The sequence below is a fragment of the Eretmochelys imbricata genome, chromosome 4 (assembly GCF_965152235.1).
Source record: "Eretmochelys imbricata isolate rEreImb1 chromosome 4, rEreImb1.hap1, whole genome shotgun sequence".
In the NCBI taxonomy this organism is placed as follows: domain Eukaryota; kingdom Metazoa; phylum Chordata; order Testudines; family Cheloniidae; genus Eretmochelys; species Eretmochelys imbricata.
In genome coordinates this window covers 141,383,069-141,406,404 of record NC_135575.1, presented here as the reverse complement: position 1 = coordinate 141,406,404, position 23,336 = coordinate 141,383,069, and the positions used below count along the sequence as shown (strand labels likewise).

Here is a 23,336-nt window from a genome sequence, read left to right as displayed (position 1 = left end):
CCATTTGGATGGATTTTACCCTTAATGGAACCAGAACTCAGGGTCTTAGGAGAATACCTGGATGAGAATCTAGCAAAAAATTTCATTTGTCCTTCCATGCCTCCTGCTGGAGCCTCTGTTTTGTTCATTTAAAAACAAGGACAGCTCCTTGCGTCTTTGTGTAGGTTACCTGTACTGAACAGAATCACTATCAAGAACAAAAGAAAAGGAGGACTTGTGGCACCTTAGAGACTAACAAATTTATTTGAGCATAAGCTTTTGTGAGCTATAGCTCACTTCATTAGTCTCTAAGGTGCCACAAGTACTCCTTTTCTTTTGTGAATACAGACTAACACGGCTGCTACTCTGAAACCTATCAAGAACAAGTAACCCTTGCCTTTGTTGGAAAGGGTAGATTCTGTTGAGGTATTTATCAAGCTCGACTTAGTGCCGCTTGCAATCTAGTCCACATACGGGAGGGCAACAAATGGAAAATTGCATTTCACACCTTATGGTCATTTTGAGTACCTAGTTTTGCCTTTCGATCTCTCCAATGCCCCAGCCATGTTCCAGCACTTTGTCAATGACATTTTTATAAGTGTTGTAAGACCAAATTTGTCAGAAAAACCAGGCCCGCCACGATCATCATATCCTCCTGGTACACACGCACCTCTGAGCAAACAGCCTGTAAGGGTTTCAGAGTAACAGCCGTGTTAGTCTGTATTCGCAAAAAGAAAAGGAGTACTTGTGGCACCTTAGAGACTAACCAATTTATTTAGAACTGAGTTTGACCACCGTTCTGTTGACTTCTTAGGCTACATACCATTTTCCCTGACAGAACAGGTATGGATCCTCAAAGACTGTCCAGTTGTGACGAAGTGGGAATTTTCTGTAATATTTTTATGAATGCCATGTATTCCTCAGTTTCCCCTATATGCTAAATTGTTTCCCAGTGGGTGGGCAAGGACTGTTTGCTCCTAAGAGCCATAGGTATGAATGTTGTCTAGCTATCTGTGCCTTAGTCCCTGCATGAATGGAGCATCTGAGAAAACAATGGCAGATCCAATCACTAGGACATTGACACCTAGCAACCAACAACCTGCAGGGATATTGATTTCCCCCACTCTCCTCAGGGAAGCTGAGCATAATTCCCCAGCTAGAGAACAAAGGACTGGGAAGGTGTAAGAAGGGGAATAAGAGCTGGCTGCTGGAAGGAGTTGGGGCTCTCACCTGGGAACTGACCAAGACGGTCAGACAGAGACGCACACAGCTTGAACACTACAGCTTGGCTGGGCTCAGGGCTAACCAGAATAGCCTTTGCTTTGACCTTCATTTCTCTGTGCTGACCTCAGGACTTCCCATGCTGTGTTTCAGTTGACTAATAAACCCTCCTGCATTGACAAAGCTGTTTGAGTGTCACTGCAAATCCTTGCTGGGGTGCATTAACCCCTGAAGAGTGTATGAGTCTCTACCAGGACTCTTTCTCAGCTGGACTCACTGAACAGAGCTCACGGTGTGAAGCAGGAATGCTGAAGGCCTAGAGGTCCAGCCTACAGAGGCCGTGAAGCAGCGTGGCTTACCATGGAGGAGGAGTGAGACCTCAAGGGGGTCTGGAACACTGAAGGGATTCTTCCTAGAGACTGTTCCAAAGCTGAGGGCATAGCACTGATTCTGTGGATCCATGACACCATGATCATGGATTGAGCAGCCCCAAGAAATGTCCATGACATCTAGTGTTTCCCACAGTTTGCCAACTTCTACCAGAGATTCATCAAGGGGTTTTCGAAGGTGGTGATCCCAATTGCTCCGGAAAAATACTATATTTGCTTGGACAGTGGAAGCCCAGTCTGCCTTTGATCAATTACAGGGAGAGTGTACATCAGCACGCATTTTTCTACAACCAAACCTGGCAAAACCCTCTGATGTCGAAGTAGATGCCTCCAATTATGCAATCAGGGTAGTTTTGTCACAGCGGCATGGGCCCCAGGGTATGCTTCTTCCTTGTTTGTTTTATTCCCAAAAATTAATGCCCATGGATCAAAACTATGAGATCAGTGACAAAGAACAGCTGACTTTTGAAGAATGGCACCATCATCTGGAGGACGCATGTTTCCCAGTCCAGGTATGTATGATCACAAGAATCTAGAATTCCTGTGAACTTTGGAAGCTCTCAATCAACACCAGATCCACTGGTTCCCCACCTCTTTTTCTTCCTGGTTCAACTTCACTTTGACCTATCATCTGGGTGCCAGGAATGATCAACCCAATGCATGGTTTCATATGAGGCAGTACTGGGACAAAGGAGATGGGGCTCTAGAACCTGCCACTATCTTGAAACCCTGCCATTTTGCCAATGTAGTAATGACAACAGCTTGCAGTCTCTCGTGAAGTCCCTTTTATCCCTCCAATCCATTTGCGGCAGAACTTATGTTGACTGATTCAGGCCTAGCTCCTGACTCTAAATGCTCAGTCAACAATGGGATCCTCTTGTACAAAGACTAGATTTATATCCCTGAAGATCAACCATGCCTAGCAATACTCTGGCTATGTCAGGATTCACCCCAATTGGCCACTTCAGTCACTGGAAAATAATGAGGCTGGTGTCTTGAAATTTCTGTGGCCAAAACTGCATTTGTTCATCGAGCCCTACATCATCAACTCCTGTGACGTGTGTGCTAGAACAAAGGCTCCCTGGGGCAAACCCCTGGGTGTGCTAATTGCCCTGCCAACTCCATCTCAACCCTGGTCTTCCATATCCAAGGATTTTATCACTGATCTTCCCAATTCCCAGGGCCACGTGACTGTGTTGGTCATTGTTGACCTGCTTATAAAAAGTCACCTTTTGTGCCATGCCTTCAAATTCGCACTGTAGAGGTAACACCGCAACGGTTTTACAACCATACCTTGAAACTCCACGGCCTACCATCTAACTTTACATCTGATCAAAGACTGCTGTTCATTTCACATTTCTGGTGAGAGTTGTTTGAGCTCCTGCATGTGGATCTGCATGTCTCCTTGGCTTATCACCCCCAGACCAATGGAATGAGTGAACCAAATTCTTGAACAATATCACCATTGCTTTATCGGTTACCACCAGGATGACTGGGTTTTGCTTCTTCCTTTTGCTGAATTCATGTACAACAACTCTGACCACAGATCAACCCACCAGAGTCATTTTTACACCAACTATGGTTTCTACCAACAATTTTATCCATCCATGCCCCACAGCCTCCAACCTAGCTGAACACCTGCACTGTATCCAAGAGGAGTTGAAAGCCCATCTAGAATCAGCCAAAAAGGATTACGAACACTACACTGACCTCTGTAGGCAGGCAATCCCTCAATCACTCAACCATGTCTAGTTGGCAGCCGGTGTCAAGTGGAGTGCCCCAGGGGTCGGTCCTGGGGCCGGTTTTGTTCAATATCTTCATAAATGATCTGGAGGATGGTGTGGATTGCACTCTCAGCAAATTTGCGGACGATACTAAACTGGGAGGAGTGGTAGATACGCTGGAGGGGAGGGATAGGATACAGAAGGACCTAGACAAATTGGAGGATTGGGCCAAAAGAAATCTGATGAGGTTCAATAAGGATAAGTGCAGGGTCCTGCACTTAGGACGGAAGAATCCAATGCACCGCTACAGACTAGGGACCGAATGGCTAGGCAGCAGTTCTGCGGAAAAGGACCTAGGGGTGACAGTGGACGAGAAGCTGGATATGAGTCAGGAGTGTGCCCTTGTTGCCAAGAAGGCCAATGGCATTTTGGGATGTATAAGTAGGGGCATAGCGAGCAGATCGAGGGACGTGATCGTCCCCCTCTATTCGACATTGGTGAGGCCTCATCTGGAGTACTGTGTCCAGTTTTGGGCCCCACACTACAAGAAGGATGTGGATAAATTGGAGAGAGTCCAGCGAAGGGCAACAAAAATGATTAGGGGTCTAGAACACATGACTTATGAGGAGAGGCTGAGGGAGCTGGGATTGTTTAGCCTGCAGAAGAGAAGAATGAGGGGGGATTTGATAGCTGCTTTCAACTACCTGAAAGGGGGTTCCAAAGAGGATGGCTCTAGACTGTTCTCAATGGTAGCAGATGACAGAACGAGGAGTAATGGCCTCAAGTTGCAGTGGGGGAGGTTTAGATTGGATATTAGGAAAAACTTTTTCACTAAGAGGGTGGTGAAACACTGGAATGCGTTGCCTAGGGAGGTGGTGGAATCTCCTTCCTTAGAAGTTTTTAAGGTCAGGCTTGACAAAGCCCTGGCTGGGATGATTTAACTGGGAATTGGTCCTGCTTCGAGCAGGGGGTTGGACTAGATGACCTTCAGGGGTCCCTTCCAACCCTGATATTCTATGATTCTATGATCACAGTTGGGGATGAAGTATGGCTCTCCACACAGCACTTTGGTTCTAGCCAAACTTCACGAAAAGTGGATTACTGATACCTTGGCCAACTGTGGGTCATCCAGCAGATTAAACCTGTAGCCTTTGAAGTCCAATTGCCCAAAAGGATGAAAATACGACTGGTATTCCACATCTCCTGGCTGAAAAAGCATATTGACTACACCTTTCCTGGATGAATTCAATTGCCCCTCCATCCAATGTAGTCCAGGGACATGAGGAGTAACTGGTAAAGATCTTGGACTCCTAAGTTCATCGAGGGGATCTCACTTACCTTGTTGATTGGGAGAGTTATGGTCCAGCTGATTGCTCCTGGGAGCTGGCCAACAATATATATGCATCTGCCTTACTTCGAGAAGTCCCTCAGTCACACCCCAAAAAACCAGGTCTGAGGATGCCAGGTAGGCGTCTTTTTTAGGGGTTGGGAGGGAGGGAGGGAGGAAGGTACTGTGATGAATGTTCTGAGCCTGATGAGTCATCTCCGAGCCTGATCAGTCATTTGAGAAAATTACCTGCGAGGCCTAAGGGCCCAGTCGATCCACAAGCAAAAATCTGACCAGGTGACCCCAAGGCAGGTATATAGGCTCTAAATGAAAGCAGCCACTCCAGTTTCCTCAACATCACTACCTTGTTGGGAATGTTCCCTGCTAGTTGGTAGTTCTGACAGACTGCTCCTGCTCCAGCCTGTACCATGCCCCAGCCCCAGTCTCAGCCTGTGCCCTGCTCCAAACCCTCCTCTAGCCAAGGTTGGTTGCCCAGCTTTGTTTGCAGCTATGTTGGTATTTCCACTCCCTTTCCCAAGGTGGATAGGCTGCACCAAGTTATAGCAAGTTTAACATAAGCCAAATTTTAGACATAAGCATGCTGTTAGTGTCCCTTTAAATAAAAAAACACAAAACATTTTAGCCTGTATATAAAATATCTCTCCAAGTAAAGTCTTACCACCATGTATAAAAGGTTTCTTACCTGAAAACTCCTGACCATTTCTTTAGCAGAGTCTCACTATATTGGTCTCTGATTTCCAGTAGCATGTCAAACAGCTGGTTTACAGGGAAGCCATACCCCTGCATTGAGAAACGCAAGCACCTACATTCAGCAAGAAATGCTAACACTGGGATTTCCTCCCCCCCGCCCAAAAAAAAAAGGGGGAGTAAATTCTACACTTCCATGACACTCATCAAATTTAATCTGAAGTGAGGACTGCATGGCTCAGGGATTTAGTACCTGTGTACTAAACTCCAGGCAGCCAGTTCAAATCCAGACTAGATCAGTAATGATCGTATGTTCTTCTCTTTTTCACAGGTCTGGCTCCTAAGGGGCAGGTGTGGACATCACAAAAAGCCCTGTCACATTCAACACACTCGTAGGCAGTCTCAGCAGAAAGGCCAAGGGCCTACTTTGAACCGTAGAGGTGGCCTCTTTGGGTCCAGGTGGACCAATCACGTGGGTAAGGCAGAGTGGGCCACTGCCCACAGATTAACTGCCCTGTGCAAACAGAGTGTCAGGCTCCAGGGCTATCAGTCTGGCACCTGAATTCACACACCACTAGATAAAGAAACAGAAGTGACATGGTGAAGCAGTGCCCATCAGCCAGTTTAAATGGCTGACATCTTTCACGAGCACTACAGATGTTTAACGAGATGTACATTAGTGTCTGACAGTCACATACCTGGAGTGTATCTGCAAACAGAACTATGAGGTTCTTCAAGTCTAATACCAGATTTGGGTCAGAACAGTAAGACTAAAAAAAGGGGGGGGAAATTGAAAAAAAGTTTTAATTGCTACAAATAGAAAAAACATCTATACATACTCTTCTGTAATCCTTCATTTTGTGTAATAATATATAGACACTTGATTCAGCCTTTATTATTGGTAGGCTTTTAATAGCCTTTTATTATAGAGCGTGATCAGTCATATCATGATACACTGTCACAGAATACAGAAATACTGAAACATTATCCCATTCCAGAACATGGTGCAATCAAAAGCTCTACAAGACACACAAGGATTTCAGTTGCTGTGAAGATACCCCAGCAAGATGTCTATAAAAGTACCAAGAAGTTACTGTATTTATCAGGAGATTGAGAAGGGAAAAGGTGCAAAAGCAGTGCACTGACAGATCAAAGACACTGAGTGTTATCTATTGTTGAATAAAATTGTTAATTACATTGTGTCTAACGTTAACCAGGTCTTGTAAAACAGAAAATACCCCAAATTCTGTATATTAAGAAGATTTCATTTTTAACTAGAGGGTTCTGGCAACATGAGGAAAACACATTGCATGCCTAGGTGTCAGCAATATTAACGTTCATACCATGATATAAACAATTACTACAGCTCAAGACTCTAGTCAGAAAGATACACAAGCCTACTGGGAACAGCTGATCAAAATCACAAATTAGGTCATACATCCTCTTTGCACATAATCTTTATATTAGCAGACAACCCTACTAAAGAGAAATATGCAAAATTTCAAACAGACTCTTACCAAATATATAATCAGTGATCCTAAACTGGAAAAAAGAAACTGAGAGATTTCAAGTCCATTGGAAACAAAGAGGAATGACTCTGTTAATCAATGTGACAGACAAAGAAACATTTCCCAATTCACTGCCCAAAAAACAAAGTAAGAAAGAAAGACAGTTCCCTACTACTCTCAGAAATGATAAAAGGTGTCCCACTCAAAATCAAAGAAGAAAATCCAAGCATAATCCTGGCCGAAAGGACAGAGATGTAACAGGCTCACTAATGCGACAGCCTCCCACCAAATCAGAGATGAATGATAATATAGGATGGACATGCTGGGTCGTTATGCTGTCACCAAAATAAGTGTTTGGTGCCAAGATAATTTGATGATGACTGTAATATAAATGCTGAACGACTATGTAAAACTGCATGATTGTTGTAAAAACTATTCCTATCAGACACTTCATACATTAAATTGGGCAACACTTGTCATGTTAGTAAAGTTATTGAAATTTTAAAAAATTGAAGTGTTTTAATTTGTTTTGCTCTCATGGTTTACACTGCGCCACCAGAAACCCCTGATTAAAAGAGTACAGCTTTATGATAGAAATGTTTGGGTCTATTTTTCTCTCTACATATCCCCTTCCTTATGGCACAAATGGAGTCAGCCAGCAAAGTGTATCTCCAGTCAACAGAGCTGCCACACTATGGAAAACCAGAGAGACACATGGGAAACATCTGCAGATGCTCAACTATTTGGGTATATCTGAACACCAGGTTTGTAGCATGGGTTCCCTTAACACGTTTATAACATGAATTAGTCCCATCTACATTGGCAAAACCAAACCACCATTTTGTAACATCGTTTGTGTTCACCTAAGTGGTGAAAATAATTTTTAAAAAATACTTTCAGTTTTACTCATCCAAGACATTGTAACATAGGGAAGAAAATCTACTTATTTGTCATTAAAATGTATGATATTTAACCCTATGGTGTGTCTTTCACTGGCATTTACTTCAATGGAATACCAAAATGTCCATGTTTCAGTTTAGAATACATTACTCCATACAAATCACATTACTCCAATGACAGAGAACAAGTAAACTCCCCCTACTGGTGCATTCCAAAAATGGTCGACCAAATAATGGAGAAATGGAAGCGAGAGCCAGTATTTACTATTTTCAGCCCCCCAAACAGAGGAGAGCGCAGTGCAGGATGATCTGGACTATCCAGAGCCATGAGAGCTGAATAAAGCCTTATCAGTATATAGGTATATAAGCAGTATATATTTTTTTTTAAAAAAAAGAACACAGGCAAGAAACACCAAAATAAAAATCTAACCCCTAAAGACTCAGATTGTTTACCTGTTGCTGCAAAGATAATGAATCTGTTGCTTTTACTTACTGAATGTGTTCTTAGCGCGGCAATAGTTTTTGACAGAGCCATTTCCCACAGTTCATCAATATAGGCTCTATTGACCAAGCCCTGGGTCGTATGTAAGATGTGATCTTCAACTACAAAAAAGCTAACAAAGGAGAAGGCACAGCTGTCAGACGGTAGAGTCCCTATGACATCAACATGGTTTTACAAACACATGCAACTGACACACGCAAAACTAACAAAACTCTCATCCACCCCGCCCCCACAAGAAAAGCAATCTGCTGCCCAATTCTGTCTACGTGCACAGAAATAAACACCAGGCGATAGACAGCTATAAAACCCCACTGACGTTTTGAAACTAAGCTTTAATTTGTTGCTAGCAGCAAGTAAACTGGTAAACATCAAATTTAAAGTATGTGTCAAGGAGACAGGTTTAAAATAATGTCACCAAAATCCAACACACCCCACAACAGAGTTGTCAGAGGGCAAACACTTCCTATAATCTTTCCTACTGACCAATGGCTGCCTTGTGATCAGTTATGCTGCAGTGGAGGAAAGAGTCTTTGGGAAGATGCCCTGTTCCGCATGAAAGGAAAGGGAAGGACAGCAGGATTATGGGAGTGGAGGGAACTAATCAGCAGCGACTTGCCTTCTTGCTCATTTTCCTGCATTTATAAACTCAATCCATGCATTTGTTTAGTCTCTGGCTTTCAAGTCTGTGCCAACTTCCCTGCCTCAGAAATGACAGGTTTTTTTTTTAAAGCAGTGCTAAATAAAGTAAACTGGGTATCAGCATATGGAATAAGAATCAGGTATTTCAGTACATGGGATATTTCCAATTGTAGGAATTTTTAATCACAGAAGCATAAGTGTTAGACCTAGAAGTGACCTGTTACATCACCCAGCCCTATCTCTTGGCCCATCTAGGACTGTGCTCTATAGCACATTTATTAAATGTCTTGTCCAGTCTGCTTTTAAAAGCTGAAAGCATGGAGGTCTCCACCCAGTCCCTTGAGAAGATAAGAGATCTCACATTGTCAGGAAGTTTTCCTGACTTTTAGCTCATGTTAGTTTTTCCTTCATTTTTTATTACCTCAGTGTTTCACCTCAAATATTTCTTCTTCTCTGGTGTTTATACTTTTCACATGTATGTAGACTTACGTTCCCCTTAGGCATTGCTTAGTCAATTTAGAATTTCATATTTTTTATAAGACAATTATTCTGGCTCCATGACAGAAGACAGGGGCATTGTTCCCAAGAAATGGATTCCCTAAACAAGTCACACAGAAGAGTCCATATATTTAAACCAGAAGCAAAGCTAGCATCTTCAGCTTTAACCTGTTCCAACTGCTCCAGGCACGCTGTCCATCAGCCGCTGATGTCAACAGGACTATTCATGTCCTTAAAATTAAGCATGTTTTAGTACTTTTTTTGACTGAGGCTAAAGTGCACAGCACCTTGCAGGATCGGACCCCAGATGGTCTAAACACATTGCATTATTCATGTTGCTAGATTAATTAATTAATATCTTCATTATAAATCCCCGTTTATCTGTTCATAACCACCATAAAGTATTGTTCATGGCTAAAATAAGGACAGTCTTACAACAACACTTTGAAATCCTAAAATGAAAGGAAATCTACAGATACAAAGTATCTTTTTTTATTATTAATATGGAGGCATAACTCCTAGCCACATTACTATATCACTAGGTTTCCCCCCTAATTTGAATTATCCCTCTAGAGTGCAATCAATCCACTCCAATCTCTAGTTACCAAATATTTTTGCCAAATCAGAACAAGGAGTAATAAGTGACGTGCAAGCCATTAAAAAAGCTCAAGACAGAAACCCTAGATTGTATAAAAATATCTGCTCAGTGGAGGAAGCCCATTAAGGTATTACAAATCAGTGTCAGGATGCTATCAGTGTACATTTTACTAATGTTTGCTGCTCAGATGGATATAAATGCATGCTGTGATTTACATTCAACCCTGGTTGATTACATTTCTCCAGCGTATCCCATCTTTTCAGGGGCAGCAGCCTTATCTTCTCTTCACTCAAATTCGGGCCATTTTTTGGAAGACTGTTGCTAGACTGTAGTTTGCAGCAGTAACTAACTCATTTTTTAAGCCACAGGAATAGAGGCTGAATGATCACACCAGCAAACATCCTTTCCTGAGCGAGGCAAGGAGTGGGATATCAAAGAACTATAATCAAGAGGATTACAACATCTGCATAATTCAATCAGATTGGCCTATTCATCTCATTATAGCAGCAAGTTGACATACACCGTGCACAAAACATGTTTACTCTCTTGAACTCACTGTGAAATTTGCAAGCAGTGCACAATAACTGTTCAGTCTTTAGAAAGCCTGCACTAGTGACACAGCACGGTTTATGGGTGCAGTAAAATATGACTCTCCTCTTAAATGTTTAGGAAGCACAAACCACACTTTTCCTGTTTTGGCTCCTAAAAAGAATTGTCAGAAAGATCAACATTTCCTTTTTTTGTGTGTGCTATTCAATAACACAGCACACACATATTTCGAGAATGTGTATATAAAAAGAATACCTACCCTACAATTTGATTAAAATACTTCCTGTAGCCGTCTAAAGTTTCGTGCTGCAACAAAGAAAAGGGAACAAAGTTTAAAACGAAGAAGGGCAGTACAACTGGGAACAAGAGACCACACACATAGAACAATATGTGCAGAGATAATGTGCTGCTCCTTTATTAGGCGAAGTCTCTTTGATCACTAAAGCTATTAGACAGTCATACCATATTTGAGGGGGGCTGAAGCACCAGTCTAGCCTGTTTTCTTCTCTGTTTCCTGTAGTAGTTCTCAAAGGTTTCTCTGGCACCCTGAAAAACAGATCAAATGAAGTCAAGTTCCTGGCCTTAGAGTTAACCCCAATCACCTCCACATACAACTGCTGCTTTTACATGTTAAAAGTTGATTTACACCATTTTTTTCTGACATCAGTGTCAACATTCCTTTAAAAAGCTTGACCCAAATACCAATTTGTTCTGGATAGTTATACAGGTAACTATTTTGGCACAAGTATTTCTGAAGAAGCCTGCTATGTTCACAGACACGCACTCTTCCAACACTACTGTGCAGCATTTCTGTGAGCATCCACGTCTGCATAGCACACTTACTGTACCACAGTGCAAACCACAGTTCTAGCAGATTTAGCACACGTCAAAAAAACCTAGGCATAGTGGAAAATGAAATCATTTCAAGAGAGAACAAGCAAACCTTTTGTGAGAAGGAATAAACAATGCTGGAAAAAGGTTACAGAAATTCCTTTAGACACTTACATGTCCCTTACCACCATTATAGTTGAGCACCCTCAGTAAAACCCAGACCTAAAAATCTAGGACTAGAGCTCTGGTCCTACAGTTCTATACAGACAGGCCTCTCCCACCTGACACAAAGGAAGCTACCTCAGTTAAGCTACACATGGTGAGTGGTTTCCCCCTCACAAGGGAACTTGAGGAGTTTCTATTTTTTTTATCATTTGGTGACTGCTTCATCTTGTCCACATCCAGGAGGGTGGCCATCCAGTCAGCACAAAAAAAAAAAAAAACTTCTGAGCATCCTCAGAATCCCCCTTATTGAGGCATCAAGACATCCAAATTCTGCCCAGGTTATGTGGCTACTGCAGCACCTTCTTGTTTTATCCCTTAGCATTCCTACCTTATTCTGTTACCATCCTTCCCTTCCCACCCTCTTACCTACTGACTGTTATACTTACCAACATGCCTCCAGCTTCCAACCAGGACACACCACACGATCCATTGTCTACAGCCAAGCTTTAAGATACAACCGCCTTTGCTCCAATCCCTCAGACAGAGACAAACACGTACAAGATCTCTATCAAGCATTCTTAAAACTAAAATACTAAAATGCTGAAGTGAAAAAACAGACTGACAGAGCCAGAAGAGTACCCAGAAGTCACCTACTACAGGACAGGCCCAACAAAGAAAATAACAGAAAGCCACTAGCCATCACCTTCAGCCCCCAACTAAAACCTCTCCAGCGCATCATCAAAGAGTTACAACCTATCCTGAAAAATGATCCCTCACTCTCACAGATCTTGGGAGACAGACCAGCCCTCGCTTACAGACAGCCCCCCAACCTGAAGCAAATACTCACCAGCAACCACACAACAAAAAACACTAACCCAGGAACCTATCCTTGCAACAAAGCCCGATGACAATTCTGTCCACATATTTATTCAAGTGACACCATCGTAAGACCTAATCACATTAGCCACGCCATTAGGGGCTCATTCACCTGCACATCTACCAATGTGATATATTCCATCATGTGCCAGCAATGCCCCTCTGCCATGTACATTGGCCAAACCGGACAGTCTCTATGAAAAAGAATAAATGGACACAAATCTGACATCAGGAATCATAACATTCAAAAACCGGTAGGAGAACACTTCAACCTCTCCGGCCACTCAGTAAAATATTTAAGGGTGGCAATTTTGCAACAGAAAAGCTTCAGAAACGGACTCCAAGCAGAAACTGCTGAGCTTGAATTAATATGCAAACTAGATACCATTAACTTGGATTTGTATAGAGACTGGGAGTGGCTGGGTCATTACACATATTGAATCTATTTCCTTAAGTATCCTCACACCTTCTTGTCAACTGTCTAAATGGGCCATCTTGATTATCACGACAAAAGTTTTTTTTTTCCTCCTACTGATAATAGCTCATCTTAACTAATTAGTCTCTCACAGTTTGTATGGCATCTTCCAACTTATCTGTCTGTGTGTGTATACATATATATATGTTCCATTCTATGCATCCGATGAAGTGAGCTGTAGCCCACAAAAGCTTATGCTCTAATAAATGTGTTAGTTTTTAAGGTGCCACAAGTCCTCCTGTTCTTTTCACCCTCTTACTTTTTCACATCTGAAATTGGATTACAAAATCCTTAGGGCAGGGACAGCGTCTCTATTTGCACTTTAAAGACCAAACATTTTTTTCAAATACTGTACAAAACAAATAAGAACAACTCCTCCTAAGTATTTTTAGTCTGCTCCACGCACAACCAGAGACTTGGGTCTTTTTTGTTTAAATGGAGAAAGTGAATTAAAAAGCCAAACAATTGTTTCTATACTTCCCACACATAAACCTCCTCCCCATATTATTGTACAAACAGAGTTTGAGTTAACAGCCCCTTTATTAAAAGGTTCTCAGGAAATTTCTGCCGTTAATATTTCCAGCAGTGCAGTCACACACGCTCCCCTCCTTTGTGTGTAGATTATGGAGCTCCAGCAGGTTAGGTAAAATGTAGCCACGTTGATTTCATTGTGAGGCCTCTCCAGATATCGTCACCCATATGCTCTGTGTACCTATATCAGAGGTGGGCAAACTATGGCCCGCGGGACCATCTTGTCCAGCCCTTGAGCTCCCAGCTGGGGAGTCTAGCCCCCGGCCCCTCCCCTGTTGTCCCCACTCCCCCGCAGCCTCTGCTCACTGCGCTGCCCACGCTCTGGCCCACCGCTCCTGCTGGGCAGCGTAGCTGGCTCCGGTCGGGCAGCAGGGCTACGAGCTCCTGCCGCTCTGAGCGGCATGGTAAGAGGGCGGGGAGCAGGGGGGCTGGATAATGGGCAGAGGGTTCTGGGGGGTAGTCAGGGGACAGGGCACAGTTGGATGGGGCAGGGCCGTCAGGGGACAGGGAGCAGGGGGGATTGGATAGGGGGTGGGATCCGGAGGGGGCAGTTGGGGTGGGGTTCCCAGGAGGGGGCGGTTAGGAGACAAGGAGCGGGGGGGTTCGATGGGTTGGGGACTTGAGGGGGGCAGTCACGGGGCAGGAAGTGGGAGGGGATAGATAGAGGACGGGGGCCAGACTGTTTGGGGAGGCACAGCCTTCCCCACCCGGCCCTTCATACAGTTTCACAATCCCGATGTGGCCCTCAGGCCAAAAAGTTTGTCCACCGCTGACGTAGATCCTGGAACACAGGGTTTTCAGGTTTGTAACATTGGTTCTCTATTTGTTAGAACATATGCAATACCTTTGTCCTTAGTGAAGGTCAAAAGACAAACTAAGACTTGGTATAAACTAACTCAGACCTGGCTTAAGCTAGGGCAAATCCCCTGAAGTCAATCAAGTTGTTCCACTTTGTACCAGGGCTGAAATTGGTTTTAAGTCAACAACAAGTTTGACATTTTAAAGAGAGGCATTTATGAGCCAGAAGCTGTTTAGGAATAGTCTTTCCCCATGTCCCATCCTCTCTGTCTTCTGACATTACTGCCATCTGTCCCCTCATGCTCTCCCTTCATTTTATCAGCTGGTGTGGGATAATAGGATTGCAAGTCAGGGATTCACAGACTTCAAAGCCAGAGGGCACCATTATCATCATCTAGTGTCTGACCTTTTGCATAATACAGGCCAGAGAATTTCACCAAGTGACTTCTGCCTGCATCTAGTTGACAGCTTCTTTTAGAACTTTTAGAGAGACACTCTTTAACACTCAGCTCCTTCCTGCAACCACAGGCCTCAGACCTCCCCTTCCACCTCAATCTAGCTCCTCTGTGAGGATGGAAGCCATTTCTCCGCAGGTAGACTCCCCATTTGACGACTGCTGTTTGTTATGTCATCAGCGTTAGAAACATCAGCTTCATACTTGCAGGTGGAAAGAAACTAAGGCAGAGAAACTCCAAAACTCAATGTAAAATTGAGCAATTTTTTTTTTTACAATGGAATTTTCCTTTAGAAAGGTGCCATCTGGGGATTTAATAGGACTAGCCTCCTTCTTAGGAGCTGCAAATGGTGCCCCTACCGAAGGGGTTAAAAATCTTCACACTTCTTAGCTCCCAGACTTGCATCATAAGCTCACGAAAGCTCATGCTCAAATAAATTGGTTAGTCTCTAAGGTGCCACAAGTACTCCTTTTCTTTTTGCAAAGACAGACTAACACGGCTGTTACTCTGAAACCTATCATAAACACACAGACATTTGTCAGGCTATTGTTGCTATCCATTTCCTCTGACCTCCTAGTGAGTGGGATGACAGTATTGAAACCAAGCTTCTTGTCCCAACTCCACCAATGATTTGCCCCGTCATTTTACGCATGTCATTTAACTTTTCTATGGCTCAATTTCTGCAATCTCTATTAGTGGCATAATGATGTTTAACTGCCTTACAATGGGTGTTTGTGCTGTAAAAAAGTTTGAGGCCCGTGACACGTACAAATTACGATACGCTAATTGTAGAATCTTTGAAACAATTTCTACACATCTCTGCATCTCCTCTATGCCATGCAGCAATCCGATGACTATTATTCAAGCACTTTTCAAGACCAAACCTTGCAACTGTATCTTCATTATGGGCCAGAGTTAGATTCCTCTCCACAAATATGGTGAAAAGAAAAGGAGTACTTGTGGCACCTTAGAGACTAACCAATTTATTTGAGCATGAGCTTTCGTGAGCTACAGCTCACTTCATCGGATCCGATGAAGTGAGCTGTAGCTCACGAAAGCTCATGCTCAAATAAATTGGTTAGTCTCTAAGGTGCCACAAGTACTCCTTTTCTTTTTGCGAATACAGACTAACACGGCTGTTACTCTGAAACAAATATGGTGCTCGTCTTTAATTTTCTGTTGAATTTAGGGCTGCTGAAAGGTGCAAGACTCGTCCTTGAGACTGAAGCTCCCCACTAACCCACATGACAAGCGAAGCATGTGCAGTACTAAGGTTAACTCCTCCACACCACAGCCTCCAATGTGCCTTAGAGATGGTCTAACCCATTCATCCCTTGGCTACTTTGCTGACACTGCCAATATGGGTGTAAATTAATACCTGATGTAGTCGTGGCTTATACAATGAGGATTTCGTTGACTAGGAACTGGCTTAAAATGACCAATCCATTCCAACTGGCCAACTTAAATTTAAAAAAAAAGCTGTCATTACCAATGTGGTCTGGATTTGAATTTAGGGACCAGAGTAGTGGCTAAAGGCTCTGTATCTCATTCCATTCCCTTCACTTTTATTCTTATACATTCCTTAGATCAGAAATGCAGAATCATGATCCTCAGATTACAATGTTCATTAGGAAAAAAATTATTCCAGCTCATTTTAAGTTTCTTTTGCTAACCTCTCAACAGTTGTCTTGTATCATCCCATCTTACATCTCTGCCCCTGAATTGGCAAAATGGATGATACAGACTCAGCTACATGACCACATCAATCATCCTCAGATCATTGCAAGACAAAGGCCCCCTTCAGAAAGGTAATTGCCTATCTTGCTAAATGGTTAGGCAGGAACCTTTCCACAAACAACTAAAACAGGTTGTTGGCAAGAGAAAGTGCCACAAGTACTCCTTTTCTTTTTGTCTCTCTACTGACTACCTCAAAGGGTGAACCTACCAAACACACCTCTGACAGCATCATTCAGATTCTTGATTGAAACCACTCAGACTAACATGGGGCAGTCGCCTGTTAACATTGAATTCACAGAGCAAGCTCACATTATATTCTAGTTTTTCCTTCCTGAAAAACACTACTGAGAAAAGCAACCTCAACTGACTGGGTGAGTTCCAGCAGAGTACAGCACCCTCTGGGAAGTGCAAACAGATGAGGTTAGGTGCAATCTTCAATGCAGAAGGCAGTACATGGGATTCCTTCAGTCACTGAAACCAGCCACTGCGATAGCTTTATACAGAATCTTCTGAGAGTCAATTGGTGGTTAATTTCCAATTATTTCCTGTACACAGAGGTTGTCATCTCACCAAACAACGTAGGTGAGATTTTGAGGTGACCTCAAGGGCTTATTGGAGTCTTCAAACGCAAGTCACTAGGACCACAACAGCAATTTGAAACTGGTCAGACATTTTAAAGAGTAACTTAAAGAATAACTTAATCCACGATGAAGTTTCTGCTCGGAATAGCTCCCAACCAAGGCACACTTTTACTCATCCCTCAAGATGCACAGCTAAGAACTCTCCTTCCTTTCCATACATTCTAAGGGAAAAGATGAGGAAGAGTCCCAAATATTGCCCTTACCCTCTCCTACCATTCCCCCAGCCACCTGTTCAAGTGCACTCTTCCATCTTCCCAGCATCCCATACCCCTTTTTGCTCAAGTCACCTAGTGACTCCCACAATCTCTCTGCTAGCTCTGACAAGGTCACACTCTCATTGTGCGTGCTCTGGGGCATTACTCTCCAAAAACACTACCTAGGCAACAGGGCTCTGTACAGAAGGTGCCTTCGGTGTTGAACCTCACTGCAGAAGAGCACTAAGGAAAGCCTACCTCACTCAAAAGCCGCCAGTGCAACCAAGCATCTGTCTTTCCCCAACCCAGTGTTTGGGAGCTAAATTGCCAGCTTTGTTTTCTGAAATATTTTCTATTTGTCTTTTTTAAATACTCTGCCCATCAGCAATTATTTTACACAATAAAATAAGGGGGGGGGGGCGCGAGAGTTGTGTGCTGAAGATGAAATATTTGAGGCAGCTTTACAATGTTCCCTCCCTTTCTTTCCAACGTAAGCAGAGGCTAAGACTGAAACAATTTCCCTTTGGAAATCACTCCAGAGACACAATGTGTGGAAGTGTTATTGCTTGACTTTAAAACCGAGTATTGAGACTTGTGGCTTTATCCATAACAGGTCTCTTCATTTTTGAATGAAACCTCTCTATCCCGCGCAAACTGCCATACTTCGTATACTTCAGAAAGCAAATGCCTCCATATTTCAATATATCAAATGGCTTGAGTCCTATATTTGAAGGGCTGGCGGGGGGAGAGACAACGTAATTGGAAGACAAATTTGAACAGAGATCCTAGAGATCAGAGATAGACAAGACATGCTGGTTCATCCCACTGATCTCACAGGCAATGCCATACTGTTCCCTGCAGAACCTTGTTCAGCCAACTTTTAAACATCCCAAGTAATGTGAAGGAAGAAATTATTCCAAAGCATAAACCGAGCTCTCTCAGGAAGTCTTTCCTGATATGAGTCAGCAGCGTGCCCTTGTTGCCAAGAAGGCGAATGGCATATTGGGCTGCATGAGTAAGAGCACTGCCAGCAGATCGAGGGAAGTGATTATTCTCCTCTATTCTGCACTGATGAGGCCACATCTGGAGTACTGCATCCAGTTTTGGGCCCGCCACTACAGAAAAGATGTGGACAAATAGGAGAGAGTCCAGCGGAGGGCAACGAAAATGATTAGGGGGCTGGGGCACATGACTTATGAGGAGGGGCTGAGGGAACTGGGATTGTTTAGTCTGCAGAAGAGAAGAGTGAGGGGGGATTTGATAGCAGCCTTCAACTACCTGAAGGGGGGTTCCAAAGAGGATGGAGCTCGGCTGTTCTCAGTGGTGGCAGACGACAGAACAAGGAATAATGGTCTCAAGTTGCAGTGGGGGAGGTTTAGGTTGGATATTAGGAAAAATTATTTCACTAGCAGGGTGGTGAAGCACTGGAATGGGTTACCTAGGGAGGTGGTGGAATCTCCATCCTTAGAGGTTTTTAAGGGCCACCTTGACAAAGCCCTGGCTGGGATGATTTAGTTGGGGTTGGTCCTGCTTTGAGCAGGTGGTTGGACTAGATGACCTCCTGAGGTCTCTTCCAACCCTAATATTCTATGATTCCACCAACATTTTCCCCCTTTCTTAATTTCATCCCATCCTCTTAATAATATTCCCCTGTACATCCCTAAACAATTTCTCATTCCTTTTTTTGTTCTGCACTCCCCATATATTAGAAAGTGTGTTTTTCCTGGGTTGTTGCTTTGCTAAACTATACATATTTTCACTCTTGATCTATCCTCAGTGTAGTCAGCCCTCCAAAAGTTGTATTTGTTTCTATTCTGTGAAAGCCCTCTAATACATCAGAACTGTTCTGGTAATAAGGTGACCAGAAATGAATGCAATATTCCAGGTTTGTGTATTTTTAAATCTTTTATAAATGAGTCAATATGGAGGACAGAACTGCCATAGGCAACGAATAACCTATATTTTATATTGTTCCCTTATAATCACTACACAGTGTCATTACTAATGGTTACTTCTGTTCATGTCCCTATTTCTCTTTTTCTAAAATGCTATCATGTTAGTATCTAAAGGCTGTTCAACAACCAGATTGCACAGAGAGCCTATTAAAGCATCACTGACCAACTCATGTTGTCCTGCCGCCCTTCCTATCGCTTTACTACTCATCTGATCTTTTCTATAGATGGTCTCCGTGTCTTCTTGTCAGTCACAAATGTTCTCAGCTTCTTTCTAGTCAGATCATCGATTACAAGGCCACAAGGGACCACTGTGATCATTTAGTCTGACCTGCTATATATCACAGGCCAGAAAACTTCCTCACAATAATCCCTAAAGCATATCCTTTAGAAAAACATTCCATCTTGATTTTAAAATTGCCAGCGATAGCAAATCCATCATAAACCTTGGTAAACTGTTCAACTGATTAATTACCTTCACATTTAAAAATTTACACACCTTATTTCCAGTTTGAATTCATCTAGCTTTAATTTCCAGCCATCGGATGATGTTGTACATTTCTCTGCTAGACTGAAGAGCCCATTAGCAAATATATGTTCTCCAAGTAGGTCCTTATAGACTGTAATCAAGTCAGCCCTTAATGTTCTCTTTGACTGAGTTTCTTGAGGCTATCATTTTAAGGCTTGTTTCTAATCCTTTAATCATTCTCTTGGCTCTTCTCTGAACCCTCTCCAATTTATCAACATCCTTCTTGAATTGTGGGCATCACAACTGGACATAGTATTTCAGCAGTGGTCATACCAATGCCAAATACAGAGGTAAAATAACCTCTCTACTCCTACTTGAGATTCCCCAGTTTGTGCATCCCAGGATCGCATTAGCCCTTTTGGCCACAGAGATGCACTGGGAGCTCATGTTCAGCTGATTATCCACTATGGCCCCCAAATCTTTTTCAGAGTTACGGTTTCCCAGGACAGAATCCCCCATCCTGTAAGTATGATCCACATTCTTTGTTCCTAGATATATACATTTACATTTCACTATATTAAAACACACACTGTTTGCTTGTGCCTAATTCAGATCGCTCTGTATCAGTGATCTGTCCTCTTCATTATTTATCCCTCCCGCAAATGTTCCTAAAAGCAGCTGTTTCACTCTGCATAAATTTAATACTCAATAACTAATACATTGGGCATATCTGCAAAATCTATTCATCTCCTTTTTTAAAAATAGAAAAAGACAAATATTAGTGGCCTAACAAAACAGAAGTCACATTGAAAATATCTTCACACTCTACACATCTTGAATCAACTAGCAGCTACAGGACAGAGAGTGAGGTTTCTAAGGTATGTTTCAGAGGATCTGCAACTCACTATGAAAACTTTCCTCCAAAGCAGACTATTGTCTGTGCAAATGGTTTTTTATATCTCAGTGCCTGTCTCTGGGGTAGACAGTCCCCAGAAAAGAGGGAAAAAACCACACATGCTTGCTCATTTATTTAGATTTATTTGATTGGAACAGATTTCTCTCCCTCCCTGCCCCCCACCATTCAAGCAGGCAGCCAAAGATTCAAAATTACAGTCACAAACTGCACATTTATTCTAATCACCGGTCCAGGAAAAGCCATCAATAACACCATATGTTTTATAAAATTACTGGGCAGAACTTTATTTTTCAGATTAGCTTTGGAGCATCCAGTTCACAAACTTGGCAATGAGCGCCAGATAATTAAACTTGTTGATGATCACCACATCAGCTGCCATAAGGGAAAATGAAATATAATCACATGAAGGCAGATGCAAGATTTAAGGAATCAAAAAAAGCTCTAGCTAAGGGGTAGCAGAGGTGAAAGTGCATCCAGTTATGAATTACATGAGGATAGTTACAGTAAGTTTCATGTTTTTCTTTAATATACATTTTCATCTCATTTATTTTTCCTGCCATTTCAAATCATTAATGCACGGCTCCCTTATTTCTCAGAAGTTTCACAACTACATGCCTAGCAAAGGGTATTTTGGATCCAAAACATGCTGAACATGTCACTTCTCCCTAGGATAACAGAGGTTTAAGTGGTGTTAACCCTGAAACAGAAAACCGTCCCATGTACAGAATGTACTAATCATTGAAGAGCAGTAGGTCACTGTGTAAAACATGGTAGTGATAACACTTTGCCCGGATGCAGTGATTGTCAGCTGAGACACTCCAAGCATTTTACAAGTATTTTTTAATCCTCATATCACCTTTAACATCTGCACAGACCAGCTAGGACTTCTGTGAGATCTCACGCAAAAGAGTCAAAGTAAATGGCACAGTTTGCTATTTATGCACCTCAGAAGGTGGGAGGGCTGGGTTAGTCATGCTGGGATTTGAACCCAGAGTTACAGGGAGTCCAGGTATTTCAAACTAAAAGATTTAGCACAGCCTTCCTACCTACTATAGTCAATTAGTGTTTGATTCTGTAGCTGCTCCCCAAGCACAACTGCTATAAACATTGATAAGAATTGTATCTATGGAGTAGCAGCCGTGTTAGTCTGTATTCGCAAAAAGAAAAGGAGTACTAGTGGCACCTTAGAGACTAACCAATTTATTTGAGCATAAGCTTTGTAGCTCACGAAAGCTTATGCTCAAATAAATTGGTTAGTCTCTAAGGTGCCACTAGTACTCCTTTTCTTTTTGTATCTATGGAGTGGCTACAAAATTAGTCCTCTAATGATTTGGAATCACCTAGGTTTCCAATCCAAAAGAAGCACCATTAATTTATAGCACTGGGAATCCTCTATCCACAGTTTATCTCATTCTAAATACCGCAGCTTTGGTTTAAAGTAAACAGGTTAACAATCAACTTGATCTTCCGCTCATCAGTGATGAGCCTGAGTTAGAGCATGCTCCCATCTGGATTTATGGATGTATTTAGTATTTGCTACTGTTTGGCCCAGGCTCTTCTTAAATTGACTTTTGGCATTCACTGGCTTTTTGATCCTTGCTAAGACTTTGCTCCATGGTGATTTTCAGTTCCACGCAGACTTTCCCCCTCCTTCATTTTCTCTGAGAGACTTACACAGCATCTCAACAAAAACAAAAGTGAGATCAGCTCCATCGTTACAAAACCCACTCTGAGCTTTACACAACTGTTCACAAAAGTAAGTAAATAAGAGGATTTTTGTACCTGCCTTCAAATTACCTGAAGTAACAGGTAGAAATTAACTGGGTGATCTGAAGTTGAGGGTCATTCTTGCAAACTCTCTGTGCACAAAATTAATACCAAAGACAACAGCAGTTCCACGAACAACAAACTTGCAGGATTGGGATCAAATGCCCCGATCATTTTTAGCCATTTACAATCCCAGAACACTCTTTGTGAGTTGGTGATGCTATGGTCTTCGCCAAACTCCAGTGCTGGAGATTACACTCTGCCAGGCTAAACTCCTCCACCAGTTTTAACTAGATACAGTATACGCTTCCTTCTCTACCCCATCGAGTAGTGCTGCTGGGCTTTATTAACCATCACCTTGAACTGGCTGAAATGATACCCGTGGATAGTTTGGATCTTATTTTAATACATGTGTTTGAGTGCCAATGGTGCATTTAGCACCATATAAATATTTTAAACCCGGGAAATTGCAGACGAGTCTGCTTAACTTCAGTACCCGGAAAGATAATAACAATGGTGCAAATCAATTAGCTAACACCTAGCAGACAATAAGGTGATAAGTAATAGTCAGCATGGATTTTGCAAGAACAAATCATGTCAAACCAACCTAATAGCTTTCTTTGACAGGATAACAAGCCTCGTGAATGGGGGAGGAAGTGGTAGATGTGATATATAGATGTGACTTTAGTAAGGCTTTGGATACTACCTTACAAGACCGTCTCATAAACAACTACGGAAACACAACATAGATAGAGCTACTATAAGGTGGGTGTGTAACTGGTTGGAAAACTATTCCCAGAGAGCAGTTATCAGTGGTTCACAGTCAAGTTGGAAGGGCATATCAAGTGGGGTCCTGCAGGGACCAGTTCTGGGTCCAGTTCTGTTCAATATCTTCATCAATTATTTAGATAATAGCATAGAAAGTATACTTCTAAAATTTGCAGATGATACCAATCTGGGCGGGGTTGCAAAAGCTTTGGATGATAGA

The 23,336-nt window shown here is 42.5% G+C and overlaps 1 protein-coding gene across 4 annotated transcripts in view; it reads right to left on the bottom strand.

Moving 5' to 3' along the window:
• The window catches only part of EXOC6B (exocyst complex component 6B), a 449,711-nt gene that overhangs the window by 191,261 nt on the left and 235,114 nt on the right, over positions 1–23,336 (bottom strand). For all 4 annotated transcript variants that reach the window (XM_077816057.1, XM_077816058.1, XM_077816060.1 and 1 more), the window contains 5 exons: positions 11,004–11,087; positions 10,801–10,847; positions 8,249–8,369; positions 6,047–6,118; positions 5,344–5,441 (listed from right to left, as the gene is read on the bottom strand). In XM_077816057.1, coding sequence (XP_077672183.1) covers positions 5,344–5,441; positions 6,047–6,118; positions 8,249–8,369; positions 10,801–10,847; positions 11,004–11,087 — 422 coding nt within the window. The remainder of the gene's footprint in view (positions 1–5,343; positions 5,442–6,046; positions 6,119–8,248; positions 8,370–10,800; positions 10,848–11,003; positions 11,088–23,336) is intronic.